Genomic DNA, 18,407 nt, shown 5'->3' with positions numbered 1-18,407 from the left:
ATCCTCCTCAAAGAAAAGGTATTAGGAAATAATATAAGTTGCAATCGTTCCCTTGTCAAAACTGAGGCCAATTACTGATCACGGAACAGAGCTGGGTGAGTTACAGATATTTAATGTAAGGATCAATATTTTTTGCTCGTTGGCTTAAACATTAACCCTTTGGCTGATGTTTTTTAACAGTTGGAATTTTGCAGATGTTTCTGGTCCAGATTCTAGAACGAGAGGCCATAGTTTTAGCGTGAGGGTTGGCCGATTTAAAACAGAAATGAGGAGGAATTATTTCATGCAAAGGGTGGGTGAATCGGTGGAATTCTGTACCCCAGAATGCACCGGATTTCGGAACACTAAACAAATTTAAGGAGGGGATGGATAGGTCCTGAATGAGTAGCGGGATGAAGGGTTATGGGAGCGGGCAGGAAGCTGGAGATGAGGCCCAGAGGGGATCAGCCGTGATCGTACTGAATGGCAGGGAGGGCTCAAGGATCTGAATTGCCGACTTCTGCTCTTTGTTCTTGTGCTCAGAGATGCAGGGACATGAGAAAGTCCACTTTGCCAGCTGCGGGATTTAAATTAAGTTAATTAAATTCAACTGGAATAAAAAGCTAGCATCAGTACTGGTGGCTGCAAAATGACTGGATTGTTGTTAAGAATCTACCGGGTTTGTTAATGTCCTTCAGGGAAGGAGATCTGCCATCCTTCCCTGCATGACTCAGTAGTACTGCGCTTGATTCTGAACTGATCTCAGAAATGGTCCAGCAATTTGTATCAAACCGCATTGAGAAAGTCCAATAGGAATAAAACTGGATGGGCCACCCAGCGTCAACCTATGCAATGGACACAATGGGTAGAAGTCTCCCATCCCGTTCATGGCGGGTTTGGTGACCGGCGGGAGTGGAGAATCTAGTCAACAGGTAGGAAACCCGCTTGCATAGAATTGCGGAGTAATTCTCCCAATGGTGGGTCGGTCTTCCCACTGTCTGGTGATGTAGACACCTCACGATTGCTCATTAAAACAGGTGCCCACTGACATCCAGTCAGGCTGTGTAATCTTGCACCAAACCCAGTTGCTGAAGAGTTGCGTGCACAAGGCGGCCCACAGTTCGCCAGACTTCGAGGTGAGTGCAACAAAGCGTTTCTGTCTTAGTGTTGCGATGCTCCTGATGCGCTGTTCCCCACTCTGCCAGGCCAGTCCGGTTCATAGACAGCACCGTGCTGCTGGACCCATGAACCTTCCTGTGCCACCAAGTCGAAGCAGTACTGTCCTGGGTTGGGGAATACAGAGGTCTCCTTCCTCCTGGTGCCTGACACCAGTGTCTATCTGGACAGCACTGTGCAGCCACGGTAACAAAGGTCTGCAGTTCGACTGGGGGTGGAATGCGAGATGAGACCCTAAACTTCAGACGTTTGTTCTAGTAGACGCACGGGTCCTGCAGCACAGTGCTGTCCAGATAGACAGTGAGGTGTGTCACCAAGGGGAAGGAGACCCCTGTACCCCCAACACTGCACTGCTTTGACTCAGTGACACGGGAGGGTCCATGGGTCCAGCAGCAAGGTGCTGTCCATGACAACCAGGTCAGCATGGAGATAGGAGACAGCAACCAACCTGCCTCGGCAGTCATAGAATCATAGAATTTATAGTGCAGGAGAAGGCCATTCGGCCCATTGAGTCAGCACCGGAAAGAGCACCCTACTTAAGCCCACCCCTCCACCCTATACCCATAACCCAGTAACTCCAGCTAACCTTTTCTTTTGGACACTAAGGGCAATTTAGCACGGCCAATTCACCTAATCTGCACATCTTTGGATTGCGGGAGGAAACCGGAGCACCCGGAGGAAACCCACACAGACACGGGGAGAACGTGCAGACTCCGCACAGACAGTGACCCAAGCCGGAATCGAACCTGGGACCCTGGAGCTGTGAAGCATTTGTGCTATCCACAATGCTACCGTGCTGCCCCTTGAGTGAGTGGCACATGGCAGATGTGCTACAACACGGCTAATTGTGAAGTTATCCACTTTAGTGTGAAAAACAGAAAGGAAGAGTATTATTTAAATGGTGATGTATTGGGAAGTGTGATGTACAAGGGGATCTGGGTGTCCTTGTACACCAGTCAATGAAAGTGGGCAGGCAGATGCAGCAAGCAATTAGGAAGGCAAATGGTAAGTTAGCCTTCATTGCAAGAGGGTTCAGAAATAAGGTTGTCTTACTGCAGGTATACAAGACCTTGGTGAGACCACACCTGGCGTGTAGTTTTGGTCTCCCTACCTAAAGAAAGGATATACTTGTATAGAGGAAGTGCAGTGGAGGTTAACTAGGAGTTTAGAAGGATGAGGGGAGATCTGATTGAAACATATAAAATTTTAACAGGGCTGGACATACTAGAAATGAAAATTGCTTATTGTCACGAGTAGGCTTCAAATGAAGTTACTGTGAAAAGCCCCTAGTCGCCACATTCCGGCGCCTATTCGGGGAGGCTGTTACGGGAATCGAACCGTGCTGCTGGCTTGCTTGGTCTGCTTTCAAAGCCAGCGATTTAGCTGTGTGCTAAACAGCCCCTGTGTACACAGGGAGACAGATACAGGGAGGCTGTCTCCTGCCGGCAGGGCATTAGGCGGCCCACCCAGGGCAACGCCCACTGTAGGCCCCGAGGGGGAGCCTGGCGGGGGCTGCGGAGGGAAGTGCCAGCTGACGTTACTCTTGGCAGTCGGGACAGGCGCTCGGGCCAGAGGCCCCCACCGTGTCAGGCACTGACAGGGCCAGGGGTGCGGGGATTGACATGCGGAGACGTAGCCCGCAGTGCCAACCGGGGCCAGCATGTAGCCGTTGGACCTGGTTGAGCATGGGGTACGCACCATGCTAACATGTCGATGAACATGCAGCTGATATGTGACCATTATTCACCTCTGCGTCTGATACCCGGGCGGTGTGCACATCACCTTCATCATGGCACACCCGATGGTTCCTGACATGTTTGTGACGCCCCCCCCCCCCCCCCTCCTCCCCCTTGCTGGGAGGTTGACTCCTGCATGACGGCCGTGGATGATGATGCCTATCCACCCAGAGGCTGTAACATCGGGTTGGGTCCATGGGTTGGAGGATAATGACAACCCGCTCTGCGATGAGCTCTGGTGCTCTGCATCGTTTGACAACGCCTGACTCCTGCCGACGGTAGTTCTTTCCACCGTCCACTTGGTTGTTCCCTGCATGTGAGCTGGACACCACACAGTGCCATCGGATATCTGCCATAATGGTCTGCTGCTCCAGATGCACTGTCCAAAACACGTAAATATGTGAATTATGTGTAGGTCCCTCGGCCCCTCGAGCCTGCTCCACCATTCAATACGATCATGGCTGATCTGATTGTAGTTTCCAGTCCACATTCCTGCCCACCCCCGATAACCTTTCACCCACTTTGTTAATCAAGAATCTATCTACGTCTGACTTAAAAACATTCAACGACTCTGCTTCCACTGCCTTTTGAGGAAGACAAGTCCAGGGACTGAAGGACCCTCTGAGAGAAACCTTTCTCCTCATCTCTGTTTTAAATGAGCCACCCTCTATTTTTAAACCATGACCCCTAGTTCTAGATTCTCCCACAGGAGGAAACATCCTTCCTGTCAAGCTCCTTCAGAATCTTACCCTTCTAAACTCCAGTGTATAGAAGCCTAGCCTGTCCAACCGTACCTCATAAGACAACCCACCCATAATGTAGTCAACCTTCTCTCATCTGCTCCTAACACATTTACATCTTTCCTTAAATAAGGAGACTAATACTGTACACAGTACTCCAGATGTGGTCTCACCAATGTCCCGTACAATTGAAGCGTAACCTCCGTGTTTTTGTGTTCAATTCCCCTCACAATAAACTATAACATTCTTTTAATTTCCTAATTGCTTGCTGTACCTGTATACTAACCTTTTGTGATTCATGCACTAGGACGCCCAGATCCCTCTGCACCTCCGAGCTCTGCAATCTCTCACCACTTAGATGATAAGCTTCTTATCTATATCTGCCGAAATGGACAATTTCACATTTTCCCACATGATACCCCACTTGCCAGACCTTTGGCCTCTCACTTAACCTATCTACGCCCCTTTGTCACCTCCTTACGGCGTCGTCACAAGGTACTTTCTTATCTATCTTTGTGTCGTCAGCAAATGTAGCAACCGTACCACCTGTCCCTTCATCCAAGGCATTTCGAGGAAATGTAAAAATCTCCGGCCCCACCACTGATCCCTGTGGCGCACCTCTTGTATTAATATTTTAAAAATTGTTCTCCAGTGATTTATCCATTCTGCCTCTGCTTTTTCCCTTCACGCTCTGAGCATGCGAGTTCAATAACCCTTTGAGTAAACAGCAAGACATGAACAATTCAGAGATAAAAGGTACAGTCGGGTGGCTGAATGTACATTATTTATTGTACTCCTCACAATTTTTGGGGTTGAATTGACGCCTGGACATTTGAATCTTTAAAGAAATACAAAGAACAGTTAAAATGAAGAAGAAGAACCCATGCCTTTTTTTTTTGGAACCTCGGAAATAACTATTTGTTCGAGTGCTGGGAATTTCCTCTTGAAGATTTTCCCATTTGGCTGCAAATATTAAAAATTCCTTCCTTTCTTTTTCAGATCCAATCATATCTGACCAACAGCTGATGGAACTCGCTGGAAAACTGGGGAACCAGTGGAAGTTCTTCGCAATCGAGTTTCTCGACTTTAAGAGATATGAAACTGACAACTTTGAGTCTGATGGGATCAATAACAAAGATAGAGCATTTAAAATGCTAACGGCTTGGAAATGTCGAGAAAAATTCCCAACAGTCACAAACCAGATCCGTCTTCTCGATTGTGCCAATATTGGCGCAGATGTATGGGCGTTTCTTGATCCCAAAAATAATGATTTTAATGGTAAGTGTACTTCTGTGTCTCCTGAGGCACTGGGGCTCAGACATGTCAAGAGAGCTGATCCTCTATCTGTAGACTCTCACTCCTTTCCGACTGGGTCTTAGTCCTATCTGCTCTGCGAAGGGGCTGTGTAGCCGAAGAGAAGGCAGCTGTTATTGCCCCTGCTGCTGGAGTATTTGACGGTGTTGTGGCCTCTGCTCTTGACCCTCAGAGGTGCAAGGTGGAGCTACTATGCTATGGTGAAGGTTAGCAGCAGCAAAGTGCACCTGAAGGTGAATGAAGAGTAGGATAGATAAAGTGTCTTCCAACAAGTCAAAGCATTCTCTTAAAGAAGAAATGTGCAGCAGCCTCTCAATGACTAAGACTGGATCTCTTCAGTTTCAGTGATAAATAATAATGCCAATCTTTATTGTCACAAGTAGCCTTACATTAACACTGCAATGAAGTTACTGTGAAAAGCCCCTCGTTGCCACCTTCCGTCGCCTGTTCGGGGAAACAGAGGGAGAATTCAGAATGTCCAATTCACCTGAAAGCCTTCCCAGCCTTCCAGTTTCATTGAAGCTCTTTCCATCGGGAGCTTGGTGACCCTGATGAATTGCTGAAAGATTGGGATTACAAATGTTCCATGGCTAGGAAATCCAAGATTCAGAGACAAAGCAGCCCCAAAAAACACCTCAACAACTTAATTACTTAGCTGACAGATCTACGTTGGGCGGGGGTGGGGGGCGTCTTCTGCCATTCAATAGCATCATGGCTTATCAGGTTGTGGTCTCACCTCCTGTCTATGCCCCCCCCCCCCCCCCCCCCCCCCCCATAGCTCTTGACTCCCTTGTCTATCAATAATCTGTCCAATTGGCCTTGAATATATTCAATGGTCCCAGTTGCCGCTACTTTCTGGGAAATAGAATTCCAACACCAACGATTCTCTGAAAGAATAAACTGCTGTCACTTCACAGTGAAGCAGTATCGCCACTAGCGACTCTGGGATCTGGGTTCAAATCCCACCACGGCAGATGGTGAAATTTGAATTCACTAAAAAATCGGGAGGGGTGGGGGGGGGAGGGGTGTGATTTTGAGACCGCACTCGCCATCTGGCGGGATTGGTGGGGTGGGCGGAAAATGCTGAGAGTTGGGAAATGTAGTCTACCTCATACGCTGCAGGAAAGGATGTCCCAAAGCGTGGTACATTGGCGAGACCATGCAGATGCTGCGATAACGAATGAACGGGCATCGTGCGACAATCACCAGGCAGGAATGTTCCCTTCCAGTCGGGGAACACTTCAGCAGTCAAGGGCATTCAGCCTCTGATCTCCGGGTAAGCTTTCTCCAAGGCGACCTTCAGGCCACGCGGCAACGCAGAATCGCCGAACAGAAACTTATAGCCAAGTTCCGCACGCATGAGTGCGGCCTCAACCGGGATCTTGGATTCATATCGCATTACATTCACCCCCCACCATCTGGCCTGGACTTGCAAAATCCTACCAACTGTCCTGGTTTGAGACAATTCACACCTCTTTAACCTGGGATCACCCCCTATCTCTGGATCTGTAATGATTTGATTAACCGCAAATGCTCGCATTCCAAGGATTGTCTGGCATCTCTGACTTTGTCTATATAAATGTTTCTGGAACATATCTCTCCGTTCATCTGAGGAAGGAGCAGTGCTCTGAAAGCTCGTGTTTGAAACAAACCTGTTGGACTTTAACCTGATGTTGTAAGACTTCTTGCCTTTTCGGGAGGGAACAGTTGCTCCCCATCTACTCTGTCCAGCCCCCTCATAATTTTGAAGTATTTTCACGTGACCCAGGAACCAATATGGGTAGCTGTAAAAACCCATCTTGTTTCACTTAATGTCCTTTCGGTAGGAAATCTGCTGCCCTTGCCTGGTCTGGCCTACATGTGACTCCAGACCCACAGTAATATAGCTGACTCTTAATTGGCCTGTGATGTATTTTAGAAAGCCATTCAATTCAAGGGCAATTAGGGATGGCTCCAAACTCTGACTTTGCCATTGTTACTCACATACTATGAAAGAATAAATTAAATAGATGCAGCTCCTTAAACCTAACCAGGTACCTGAGGGTCTTTACACTAACAATTGCAAGTTTCTTTGTCCTTAGATTCGAGATGCAAATGCTGTCAACAGTTAATGGGCTGCCACTGCAAATGTAATCTTGCTCAAGGTAAGAACCTTTATGTTCTCAGTCTCTTCTTAGCTTTATCCACAAGTTATTATTCACATTTTTATTCCTCCCCCGCAAAAACAATGGAGTGTCCACACCATAGACCATAGAATTTACAGTGCTGAAGGAGGTCATTCGGCCCATCGAGTCTGCACAGGCCCCTGGAAAGAGCACCTCACCCAAGCCCACACCCCATCCCTCTTGGTTAATTATAATGGATAGATAATTGACACCCCCCCGACAAAATGTTAGCTTAATAATTATGGTACAATAATAAGATAGTCAGGAAAATTAGTGCACAATATTGTAAACATCATCAATCAGTGATATTTACTTGAAGCTTTATCAAACAGGGGAATTTGTTCAGACAAGAAATGATGTTTGTGGACTAGGAATAATCTGCTGCACAGTAGCACAGTGGTTAACACTGTTGCCTCACAGCGTCAGGGTCCCAGATTCAATTCCCGGCTTGGGTCGCTGTCTGTGCAGAGTTTTAACGCTCTTCCCGTGTCTGCGTGGGTTTCCTCAGGGTGCTCCGGTTTCCTCCCACAAGTCCAGAAAGGCATGCTTGTTAGGCGAATTGGACATTCTGAATTCTCCCTCTGTGTACCCAAACAGGCGCCAGAGTGTGGCGACTAGGGGCTTTTCACAGTAACTTCATTGCAGTGTTAATGTAAGCCTACTTATGACATTAATAAAGATTATTACTATTAGGAATCAACTTGCAAAGTTTGTCTTACAAAAATTCTAATAGAGACTTCGAGCGATTAATGAGTTTCATTCCATACGCTAAAATAAAAGCAGAATACTGTGAATGCTGGAAATCTGAAATAAAAACAGATAAACTCAGTTGGTTTGGCAACATCTGTGGAGAGAGAGAAACAGAGTTAATGACAGATAAAGAATGAAATGGGTCTGAGGACAAGGAGTCAAAGAACAATACAGCACTGGAACAGGCCCTTCAGCCCTCTAAGCCTGTACCGGTCCTGATACCAACCTTGGCCCAAACCCTCAGCACTTCCTTGTGCCGTATCTCTCTATACCCATCCTATCCATGTATTTGTCAAGAGGCCCTTTGAACCACGTTAATGTATCTGCTTCCGCAACCTCCCCTGGCAGTGCGTTCCAAACACTCACCACCCTCTGTGTAAAACATCTGCCTCGCTCATCTCCTCTATACTTTGCCCCACGGATCTTAAACCTATGTCCCCTGGTGACTGACCCCTCCACCCTGGGAAAGAGTGCCTGCCCATCCACTCTATCCCTGCCCCTCATAATCTTGTAGACCTCTATCAGGTCACCCCTCAACCTCCGTTGTGCTAGTGAAAACAGCCCGAGTCTATTCAGCTTCTCCGCATAGATAACACCCTCCAGACCAGGTCAGATCCTGGTAAACCTCCTCTGTACCCTCTCCAAAGCCTCCACGTCCTTCCGGTAGTGCGGTGACCAGAATTGTGCGCCATATTCCAAGTGCGGCCTTCCCAAGGGTCTAAACAACTGCAGCATGACTTGCCAGTTTTCTGCCAGGCATACGGACTCAAACATTCTGTTTCTCTCTCCGCTGATGCTACCAGACCTCCTGAACCTTTCAGCATTTTCCGCTTTTATTTTATTCTCTACAATTGCCAAGGCCAAAATCAATTCTCGCTTGGAGCAGCATGGGCTAGTAAGTGGCAACTAGCACAGAATGATTAAAGGCAAGCCACATCTGATTAACGTGACTGAGTTTTTGCAGAGACAATAAAGTGGGAAGATGCTGTAGATATTGGATGTATTCTCGACTTTCGAAAAGCACATGATAATGCGCCAAATGACCAACTTAATTGGAGAACTAGAAACACATAGGACCAAACGGACCCAGGCAACTTGGAGTGCATGTTTGATCAGTGAAAGGAGGCAGAGAGCTGTAGTGAATCGATCTTTTCTGGTTAGGAAGATCTACACAGTGGGGTCACACAGACGTTGGTATTGGCACCATTACCATTCTTTCTATATAAACTCTTGAGAGGGTATGGGAATTACAATTTATATGGTGGCGTAAGATGTAAAACCTGGCAGACATGGTAAAGAATGATGACATGAGCTTGGGCAGACACATATAATTTAATGTGGATTTAATGTGAAGTGATGCACTTTGGTTGGAACAATATGGGAGCAGCAGCATTATAATGGTGGGTAAGTGCTAATGTAGTGATATTGTCACTGGACTAATAATCCAGAGACCCTGGGTAATTCTCTGGGGCCCCAGGTTCGAATCCCACCGCGGTAGATGGTGAAATTTGAATTCAATTTGATATGCAATTTGGTAGCATTGTGGATAGCACAATGGCTTCACAGTCCAGGGTCCCAGGTTCGATTCCGGCTTGGGTCACTGTCTGTGCGGAGTCTGCACATCCTCCCCGTGTCTGCGTGGGTTTCCTCCAGGTGCTCCGGTTTCCTCCCACAGTCCAAAGATGTTCAGGTTAGGTGGATTGGCCATGATCAATTGCCCTTAGTGTCCAAAATTGCCCTTAGTGTTGGGTGGGGTTATTGGGATAGGGAAAGGTGTTGACCTTGGGTAGTGTGCTCCTTCCAAGAGCCGGTGCAGACTCGATGGGCCGAATGGCCTCCTTCTGCACTGTAAATTCTATGATTCTAAAATTCTATGATATGCAAATTTTTAACTACCAGTATTTTGATGAAAAAAAGTCATCGATAACATGTAACTTCTTATCGTCCCTCAGAAATTATATTCTCCACCCCGGATGCTGATGGATATTGTAAGTAACAAACCAGCTCAGAACATCTATATAAAAACAAAATACAGCGGATGCGGGAAATTTGGAATAAAAACGGATCGTGCTGGAAATTCTCATCAGGTCTCGCAGCATCTGTCCATTCGAGTCCATATGACTTCTTCAGAGCATCTGCTATGTGCTTGAATAGGTGGCTTCGTGTTTCTTGCCTTGCAAAAATACACCAACCACATAAGACGACTCCTTTATTCCGGGAATCAGTGGCATGAACCTTCTCTAAACTTCTTCCCATCTTAAATCAGGAGACCAAACTGTGCACCGTATTCTAGGTGGGTCTCAGCAGTGTGCTGTGCAGCAGGAATACCCCACATCAATTACCAACCCCATTGCAGTAAAGACCAACGTTCTGTTTGCCTTCCTGCTCCGCCTTCATTCTAACCTTTTGCGAAAGGGCCCCCATGTACCTCTATTTATGTGCACCTTCCTCCACCACCCACACCCCATGCCACACACTATATAGTTGACAGTCCTCACTACACCCTTACTTATACAGTGCACCGGTCCCAGAGCGGTTTAGGTGTAGACTGACCCATCAGTGAAGCTTCCACTTTCTCCAGTACTGGTGCCAATGCCCCATGAATTGAAACCCATCACTGGGCTACACCCTCAACTCTCTGATCTTACTTACCCGATGCCAATTAGGCTTGGGTAGTAATCTGGCGGATATTATTCTTTTAAAAAAAAGACATTTTTATTCTCCTTTCTCACCCTTTCTTCAAAATTTACACCCCTCCAACAAACCGTAAGCAGTAACGAATAAAATGTCAATCCCCTTATTAACAATAACGATCCCATCCTCCCACCAACCCCCAAACGCATGGCAATATAAGCATCAAATAAAACAGACCCTCCCAAGAAAATAAAAGAAAAAGGAGAAAGGAATCGCCTCTGGTCACCATTAACCTATATCATCCACCCCCAACCCCCTCCCCCCCTCCGAACGCCATCCAATCCCCGAAATACTGTGAATGACACCCATGAACTGTAGAACCCCCCCCAAACAGTATCCTCCCCTCCACTTCCTCTTGTAATCTTCACCCCCCCAGCATTGGTTACTTCCCCCAAATTTTCACCCCGGCTAGACTCATACAGACCTGTTCTACCAGGCTCCAATGGCCGCAGCGCCTCCCTCCACCTCACTCCCGTTCACTGGCCGGCTTAAAAAAGCCAGCGTGGAGGCCCCCGCCCGGGTCTCCTTCCCCCTCGCCCGGCCCCAGGGAAACGAAGACATCCCCTTTAACACACAACCCCAACATACACACTCAAGCCCCAAAGAACCATCATTGCAAATGAAAGTCCCAACTCTTCCTTTGTCCAAATATACAGTGTTGACTCATTTAGTACATACACCAACAAGCAGTGAAAAAGTAAAGTTAAATGAGGCTACATCAGTACAAGACCAGCTTTCAGTCCTATTCGTCAACTCCACCTTAAAGTCCTGGTATATGTGTATACCAGCTCCAGCCCACTGCACCACCCGCATCTGCTTTGCCCAGCACAGGACCTTCTCCTTCACGCACCTACGCAAACAAACAGTCACTACTCTTGGCAGCTCACTTGCCTTTGGTACAGGCCTCCACCACCTATGAGCCCAATCCAGTTCGTATCAAGAGGGATCGTTGCCCTCCCCCAATAGCTTTGCCAGCATCGTGGAAAAATACTCCGTCGGCCTCGGGCCTTCTACCCCTTCGGGCAGACTCACAATCCTCAGATTCTGTCGCCTGGATCTGTTTTCCAGTTCTTCCATTTTGGCTCGCAGATCCTTGTTGGTCCCTATCACCCGCCGCAGCTCCTTTCCCATTGAGGTGAGTTGATCACTGCGCTGCGATAATGCCTCTTCCACTTCCTTCAGTGTCTCACCCTGCTCCTGCACCTCCGCTCGATACCGCCACCCTCACAGGCAATCGCCTCCTCCACCAGCACTTTCAATGCCACCCCCATCTCCTTCCTCATCGCTTCCATGTGCTTTATGAACTGTTTTTCAAGTTCCACAGCCATCACCTTGGTCATTCCTTCTGTCGTGAGCGATGCGGCCTCCCCGAAGCCCCAGCCTCCGCTTTCCTGACAGTTCCCGCGCTGACTTTTCCACTCACCGGCGGACTTTCATTCGCCCCCTTTTACACGCCCGCTTTTTTTGACTACTTGGACATTTCTCCTCACTGTGTCTTCCTACTACTTTTTCAGCATCAGTTGCCCCTGGGACCGGGCATTAAAACTCTGAAAATTCTATTCCCGAGCGGGAGCCCTCCAACGTGCAGCTGCCTCTCGCCCGCCGTCACCGGAGGTCATCTGACGGATATTATGTATTATGATTGGGATTCCGATTTTTTATTTCGCCCCTGGCTGCTCACGAACATTATTCTACCTATATTGTTAGTATCCATGTGGACCACAACGACTGGATTCTTCCCCCCCCCCCACCCCCCCCCGTGCTCCAAGTTTCTCTCCAGTTCTAGAAATTTCCTGAACACTGACACAGCCTTCAGGGATTGGCTGCAGAGGACAGTATCTATTTCCCTAGCTATATTGTCACCTACTGCAACTGAATTTTACTTCCTCTACTCCCTGCCTCCTGGTATCGTGGCCAGTTTTCTGAACCTCCTTGCAGCTGCTCTCATCTACACCAGCTGCAGGAACCTCAAAACGTTTGGACAATTACTGGGGCCGAGCCCCTACATTGCTTCCCCTGGATTCTGATACCTGCCTCGCCCTCCTGCCCCTGACCACAGAACAAATCTTAACTAACTAACCTAAGGGGTCTGACTGCCTTCTGTCCAGCTAACGTTCCCCTTCCCTCAGACTCCCGTTCATTAACGCTGAGTCAAGGTTCTTCAAGCCGCAGATATCTATGGCAGATGTGGTTGCCATGGATCCCAGAAGTGTCCATCAGAGTCCACATGCGACACCTGCAACACATCAGCCTGCTGTAACATCTTTATTTTGTTTTAGTCACCTTAATAAGTTCCAGGTTTATAAGTATTACTCAGTGATTTTGGTAGTTTTTTTTATTAGAGTACCCAATTTTGTTTTTCAATTAAGGGGCAATTTAGCATGGCCAATCCACCTATCCTGCACATCTTTGGGTTGTGGGGGTGAGACTGTGCAGACATATGGAGAATGTGCAAACTCCACACAGACAGTGACCCGGGGCAGGGATGTGAACCGGATCCTTGGTGCCGTGAGGCAACAGTGCTAACCACTGCGCCACCGTGCCACCCAGTGATTTTTGTGATGGAATTTAACTTTTATTTCGCCAGTACCAGTTTAAACTACAATCCCAGTTTAGGGAGAGAAAATAAAACCGAAAACTCACCAATCATCTTCCTGCTCACCTCTGTGGATCATCTCTCAGGTCTCACTACCTTTAGCTCCCTCTCTCGGAGCTCTTCTTTGGAAAAGGGCGGACAGCACCTCTTCCCTACACTGCATCAAAGTCCCTCACTCGCCAAATTCCCAGAGTTAAGCACTCAGCATTGCTGCACTCTGATGAAGTTGCACCTTCGTGCAACTTGATCAGGTGGCCCTAAATCTGGTGACTGAGTGGTACCATCTCCACTCTGCCAGGAGGTGGGCCTACACTGGCAAAGTGTTTGGAAAACAGTTCAGTCCCTTCACCTTAAGAGGGAGAAATAGGTCAGTTGGGAACCCGGTGGAGGTCTGGAAAAGAAAATATGCCCTGTTATCCGAGGATAAAAAAGGAGTAAATAAGGGGGAGTCGTCTGTTGTGCAGTAATTCATGCTATTAAAGTGTTATTTTTGCTTTCAACTACAGGTTTTAATACTAAAGTTACTATCTCAAATGTCCTTGATGTCCAGAAAAAAGCTAATAACAACCTTGACAAGCTATTTGAAGAATTATTCAAATCTAAAATCGAAAAACGTATCAAATTTCTAAAAATTGTTAATTCTACGGAGTCTAAAATTCTGAAAATTGCATCAGGATGTATAGACTTCCAGCTGCAAGCACTGTCATACTCTGCTCTGTTGAATCTTAGCCTGCAGTTTGAAACAGGTGGGCCTAAAGGGATAAAACAGCTCCCTCCTCTACACCAGAAGCTGCAGGATGCGATAATGGAAGAGCTATCATCGAACAAGATAATGACGCCGAAACTTTCTTTCACCAACTATTTCAAAGGTGGATCTTACAGAAGTGCACTGGAATTCTTTTGTGGAGGTAGGTCAGTGGGAAGGTTTGAGTCACAGAAGTAAAGGCAGCAAGGCCCAGGGGCGGCACCGCAGCACAGTGGTTAGCACTGCTGCTTCACAGCTCCAGGGTTCTAGGTTCGATTCCCAACTTGGGTCACTGTCTGTGCGGAGTCTGCACGTTCTCCCCATGTCTGCGTGGGTTTCCTCCGGGTGTTCCAGCTTCTTCCCACAAGTCCCGAAAGACGTGCTTGTTAGCTAATTTGGACATTCTGAATTCTCCCCCCCATGTACCGAACTGGCGCCGGAATATAGCGCCTCGGGGTTTTTCACAGTAACTTCATTGCCGTGTTAATGTAAGCCGACTTGTGACAATAAGGGTCTAGTTGAGCAAAGTGGGCTAAACAGCTGGCTTGTAATGCAGAACAAGGCCAGCAGCGCGGGTTCAATTCCTGTTCCAGCCTCCCCGAACAGGCGCCGGAATGTGTCAACTAGGGTCTTTTCATAGTTAACTTCATTGAAGCTGACTTGTGACAATAAACGATTATTATCATTATTATTATTAAAGATTATTATTCTTATTATTATTAGAAAGGTTCAAACTTTACAGTTTTGAAAGGTAGCTTTGAATGAAGAAAATCCAGCATCCCATTTCAACCTAATCTATCTGGATTCTAGAATATCTGTTTGACACCTCCCCATAGATTTAGTGAACCCCTACAGTGCAGAAGGAGGCCATTTGGCCTATCAAGTCTGCACCGACTCTCTGAAAGAGCACTTGACTTAGGCCCATGACCCCGCCCTATCCCCGCAGCCCCACCTAATCTTTGGGCACTAAGGGGGAATTTTATTGGCACGGCCAAGCCACATAACCTGCATGTCTTTGGACTGTGGGAGGAAATCGGAGCACCTGGAGGAAACCCACGCAGCCACGGGGAAAACGTGGAAACTTCACATGGCCACCCAAGGCTGGAATTGAACCTGGGTCCCTGGCGCTGTGCTAACCCCACTGTACCACTATTTTCCACCTCAACAATAACTTACATTTGTGTAGCTCCTTTAACATTACAAATGACAATGAGGGGTGGAGAGACTGTGACATAGTGGTAATGTCACTGTGCTAGTAAATCAAACACTAGCAGTCTGGGGGGGGGGGGGGGTGGAGATAGGCCTCCATGTGACTGCAGACCCACAGAGCGTAGTTGACTTGTAACTAAGGCTATGCAAGTCGTTCAGTTCAAGGGCAATTCGGGATGAGCAACAAACGTTGGCATAACAATATTCAATCAGCAAGGGCAGCACGGTAGCATTGTGGATAGCACAATCGCTTCACAGCTCCAGGGTCCCAGGTTCGATTCCAGCTTGGGTCACTGTCTGTGCGGAGTCTGCACATCCTCCCCGTGTGTGCGTGGGTTTCCTCCGGGTACTCCGGTTTCCTCCCACAGTCCAAAGATGTGCAGGTTAGGTGGATTGGCCATGATAAATTGCCCTTAGGGTTATGGGGACAGGGTGGAGGTGTTGACCTTGGGTAGGATGCTCTTTCCAAGAGCCAGTGCAGACTCGATGGGCCGAATGGCCTCCTTCTGCACTGTAAATTCTATATATCAATGAAAGAATTTAAGAAGAACAGAACTACACTAAAACCTAAAGGGGATACATTATCCAATTAGGGCTAACCATACAGAAGATATTATAGAGACATTTTGACAGTGTGATGAGGAGATCAGAAGGGCTAAGAGAAAGAATGAAAAACGTCCGTCAGATAAGGTTCAAAAAGGAGGGATGGTAGAAAGAAGGAAAATCGACCGTGGATATCTAAAGAAATAAGGGAGAGTATCAAACTGAAGGAAAAAGCATACAAAGTGGCAAAGATTAGTGGGAGACGAGAGGACTGAGAAATCTTTAGGGGGCAACAGAAAGCTACAAAAAAAGCTATAAAGAAGAGTAAAATAGATTATGAGAGTAAACTTGCTCAGAATATAAAAATAGACAGTAAAAGTTTCTACAAATATATAAAACAAAAAAGAGTGGCTGAGGTAAATATTGGTCCTTTAGAGGACGAGAAGGCCGATTTAATAATGGGAGATGAGGAAATGGCTGAGGAACTGAACAGGATTTTTGGGTCGGTCTTCACAGTGGAAGACACAAATAACATGCCAGTGACTGATGAAAATGAGGCTATGACAGGTGAGGACCTTGAGATGATTGTTATCACTAAGGAGGTAGTGATGGGCAAGCTAATGCGGCTAAAGGTAGATAAGTCTCCTGGCCCTGATGGAATGTGTATCCCAGAGTGCTAAAAGAGATGGCTAGGGAAACTGCAAATGCACTAGTGCTAATTTTGCAAAATTCACTAGACTCTGGGGTGGTCCCGGTGGATTGGAAATTAGCAAACGTGACACCACTGTTTAAAAAAGGAGGTAGGCAGAAAGCGGGTAATTATAGGCCAGTTAGCCTAACTTCGGTAGTAGGGAAGATGCTGGAATCTAACATCAAGGAAGAAATAGTGAGGCATCTGGATGGAAATTGTCCCATTGGACAGATGCAGCATGGGTTCACAAAGGGCAGGTCGTGCCTAACTAATTTATTGGAATTTTTTGAGGACATTAGCAGTGCAGTAGATAACGGGGAGCCAATGGATGTGGTATATCTAGATTTCCAGAAAGCCTTTGACAACGTGCCACACAAAAGGTTGCTGCATAAGATAAAGATGCATGGCATTAAGGGTAAAGTAGTAGCATGGATAGAGGATTGGTTAATTAATAGAAAGCGAAGAGTGTGGATTAATGGGTGATTGCTGGTTGGCAATCAGTAGCTAGTGGTGTCGCTCAGGGATCAGTGTTGGGTCCACAATTATTCACAATTTACATCGATGATTTGGAGTTGGGGACCAAGTGCAATGTCTCCAAGTTTGCAGATGACACTAAAATGAGTGGTAAAGCAAAAAGTGCAGAGGATACCGGAAGTCTGCAAAGGGATTTGGATAGGCTAAGTGAATGGGCTAGGGTCTGGCAGATGGAATACAATGTTGACAAATGCGAGGTTATCCATTTTGGTAGGAATAACAGCAAAAGGGATTATTATTTAAATGATAAAATATTAAAATATGCTGTTGTGCAGAGAGACCTGGGTGTGCTCGTGCATGAGTCGCAAAAAGTTGGTTTGCAGGTGCAACAGGTGATTAAGAATACAAATGGAGTTTTGTCTTTCATTGCTAGAGGGATGGAGTTTAAGACTAGGGAGGTTATGCTGCAATTGTAGAAGGTGTTAGTGAGGCCACACCTGGAGTGTTGTGTTCAGTTTTGGTCTCCTTACCTGAGAAAGGATATACTGGCGCTGGAGGGTGTGCAGAGGAGATTCACTTGGTTAATCCCAGAGCTGAAGGGGTTGGATTACGAGGAGAGGTTGAGTAGACTGGGATTATACTTGTTGGAATTTAGAAGGAAACGGGGGGATCTTATAGAAACATTTAAAATTATGAAGGGGATAGGATAGATGCGGGCAGGTTGTTTCCACTGGTGGGTGAAAGCAGAACTAGGGGGCATAGCCTCAAAATAAGGGGAAGTAGATTTAGGACTGAGTTTAGGAGGAACTTCTTCACCCAAAGGGTTGTGAATCTATGGAATTCCTTGCCCAGTGAAGCAGTTGAGGCTCCTTCATTAAATGTTTTTAAGGTAAAGATAGATAGTTTTTTGAAGAATAAAGGGATTAAAGGTTATGGTGTTTGGGCCGGAAAGTGGAGCTGAGTCCACAAAAGATCAGCCATGATCTCATTGAATGGCGGAGCAGGCTCGAGGGGCCAGATGGCCTACCCCTGCTCCTAGTTCTTATGTTCCAAAGAAAGAGTAAGGCCTGTTATTCCAATTCTCTCCCCACACTTAGTGCACACTAAGGGAGACTGTCACCTGTTTCCAGAGCTAGTAATTCCCAGAACTGGTCACTAGTCTGTCACCAGGGGCTTAATGCTTGAGGGGCTCCACCCCACATCAAACGTGACTGACCAGGAGTCTCTCCCGCTCTTACCGCCAGCCATTGGTATGTTTGGATGGATTTTACAGGTTGACACTCGACCTCTTTGGCCGCATTATGAATGCACCTTCCTTGGCCATCAAGTCCTGGGGTGGGACTCGAACCGGGAGCTTCTGGCTCAGAGGCAGGGACGCTACTCACTGCGTCATAAATCCTCCAAGGCATAGGACCGCATGGGGATTATTGAAGGCTTCACATTTACGATAAAAAGATACTAAAGGATACTTTTTTGGAGAGGGGTGGGTTTTGCACTGGCCTTGAGAGGGGAGGGGCCTAAACCCGCTGTTGGGTCACACTCTTCAGAAATCAGGGTGGGGTTTTTAAAGGGCACCCCAATGTCAGAATAATATT

The 18,407-nt window shown here is 47.0% G+C and overlaps 1 protein-coding gene across 3 annotated transcripts in view; it reads left to right on the top strand.

Moving 5' to 3' along the window:
• Positions 1-18,407, top strand: part of LOC119973749 — a 31,896-nt gene continuing 13,489 nt past the window's right edge. For 2 of the 3 annotated variants that reach the window (XM_038812167.1, XM_038812168.1), the window contains exons 1-5: positions 4,315-4,387; positions 4,631-4,909; positions 7,027-7,089; positions 9,813-9,848; positions 13,657-14,058. In XM_038812167.1, the coding sequence (XP_038668095.1) occupies positions 4,366-4,387; positions 4,631-4,909; positions 7,027-7,089; positions 9,813-9,848; positions 13,657-14,058 (802 nt within the window). In that variant the 5' untranslated portion in view covers positions 4,315-4,365. Of the gene's footprint in view, positions 96-4,314; positions 4,388-4,630; positions 4,910-7,026; positions 7,090-9,812; positions 9,849-13,656; positions 14,059-18,407 lie in introns of those variants that run through there. The other variant, XM_038812169.1, reaches the window with a different exon arrangement.

The sequence above is a fragment of the Scyliorhinus canicula genome, chromosome 11 (assembly GCF_902713615.1).
Source record: "Scyliorhinus canicula chromosome 11, sScyCan1.1, whole genome shotgun sequence".
NCBI classification, from domain to species: Eukaryota; Metazoa; Chordata; class Chondrichthyes; order Carcharhiniformes; family Scyliorhinidae; genus Scyliorhinus; species Scyliorhinus canicula.
Note: the sequence above shows the minus strand (reverse complement) of the source record. Positions and strands in the feature narration are given on the sequence as shown.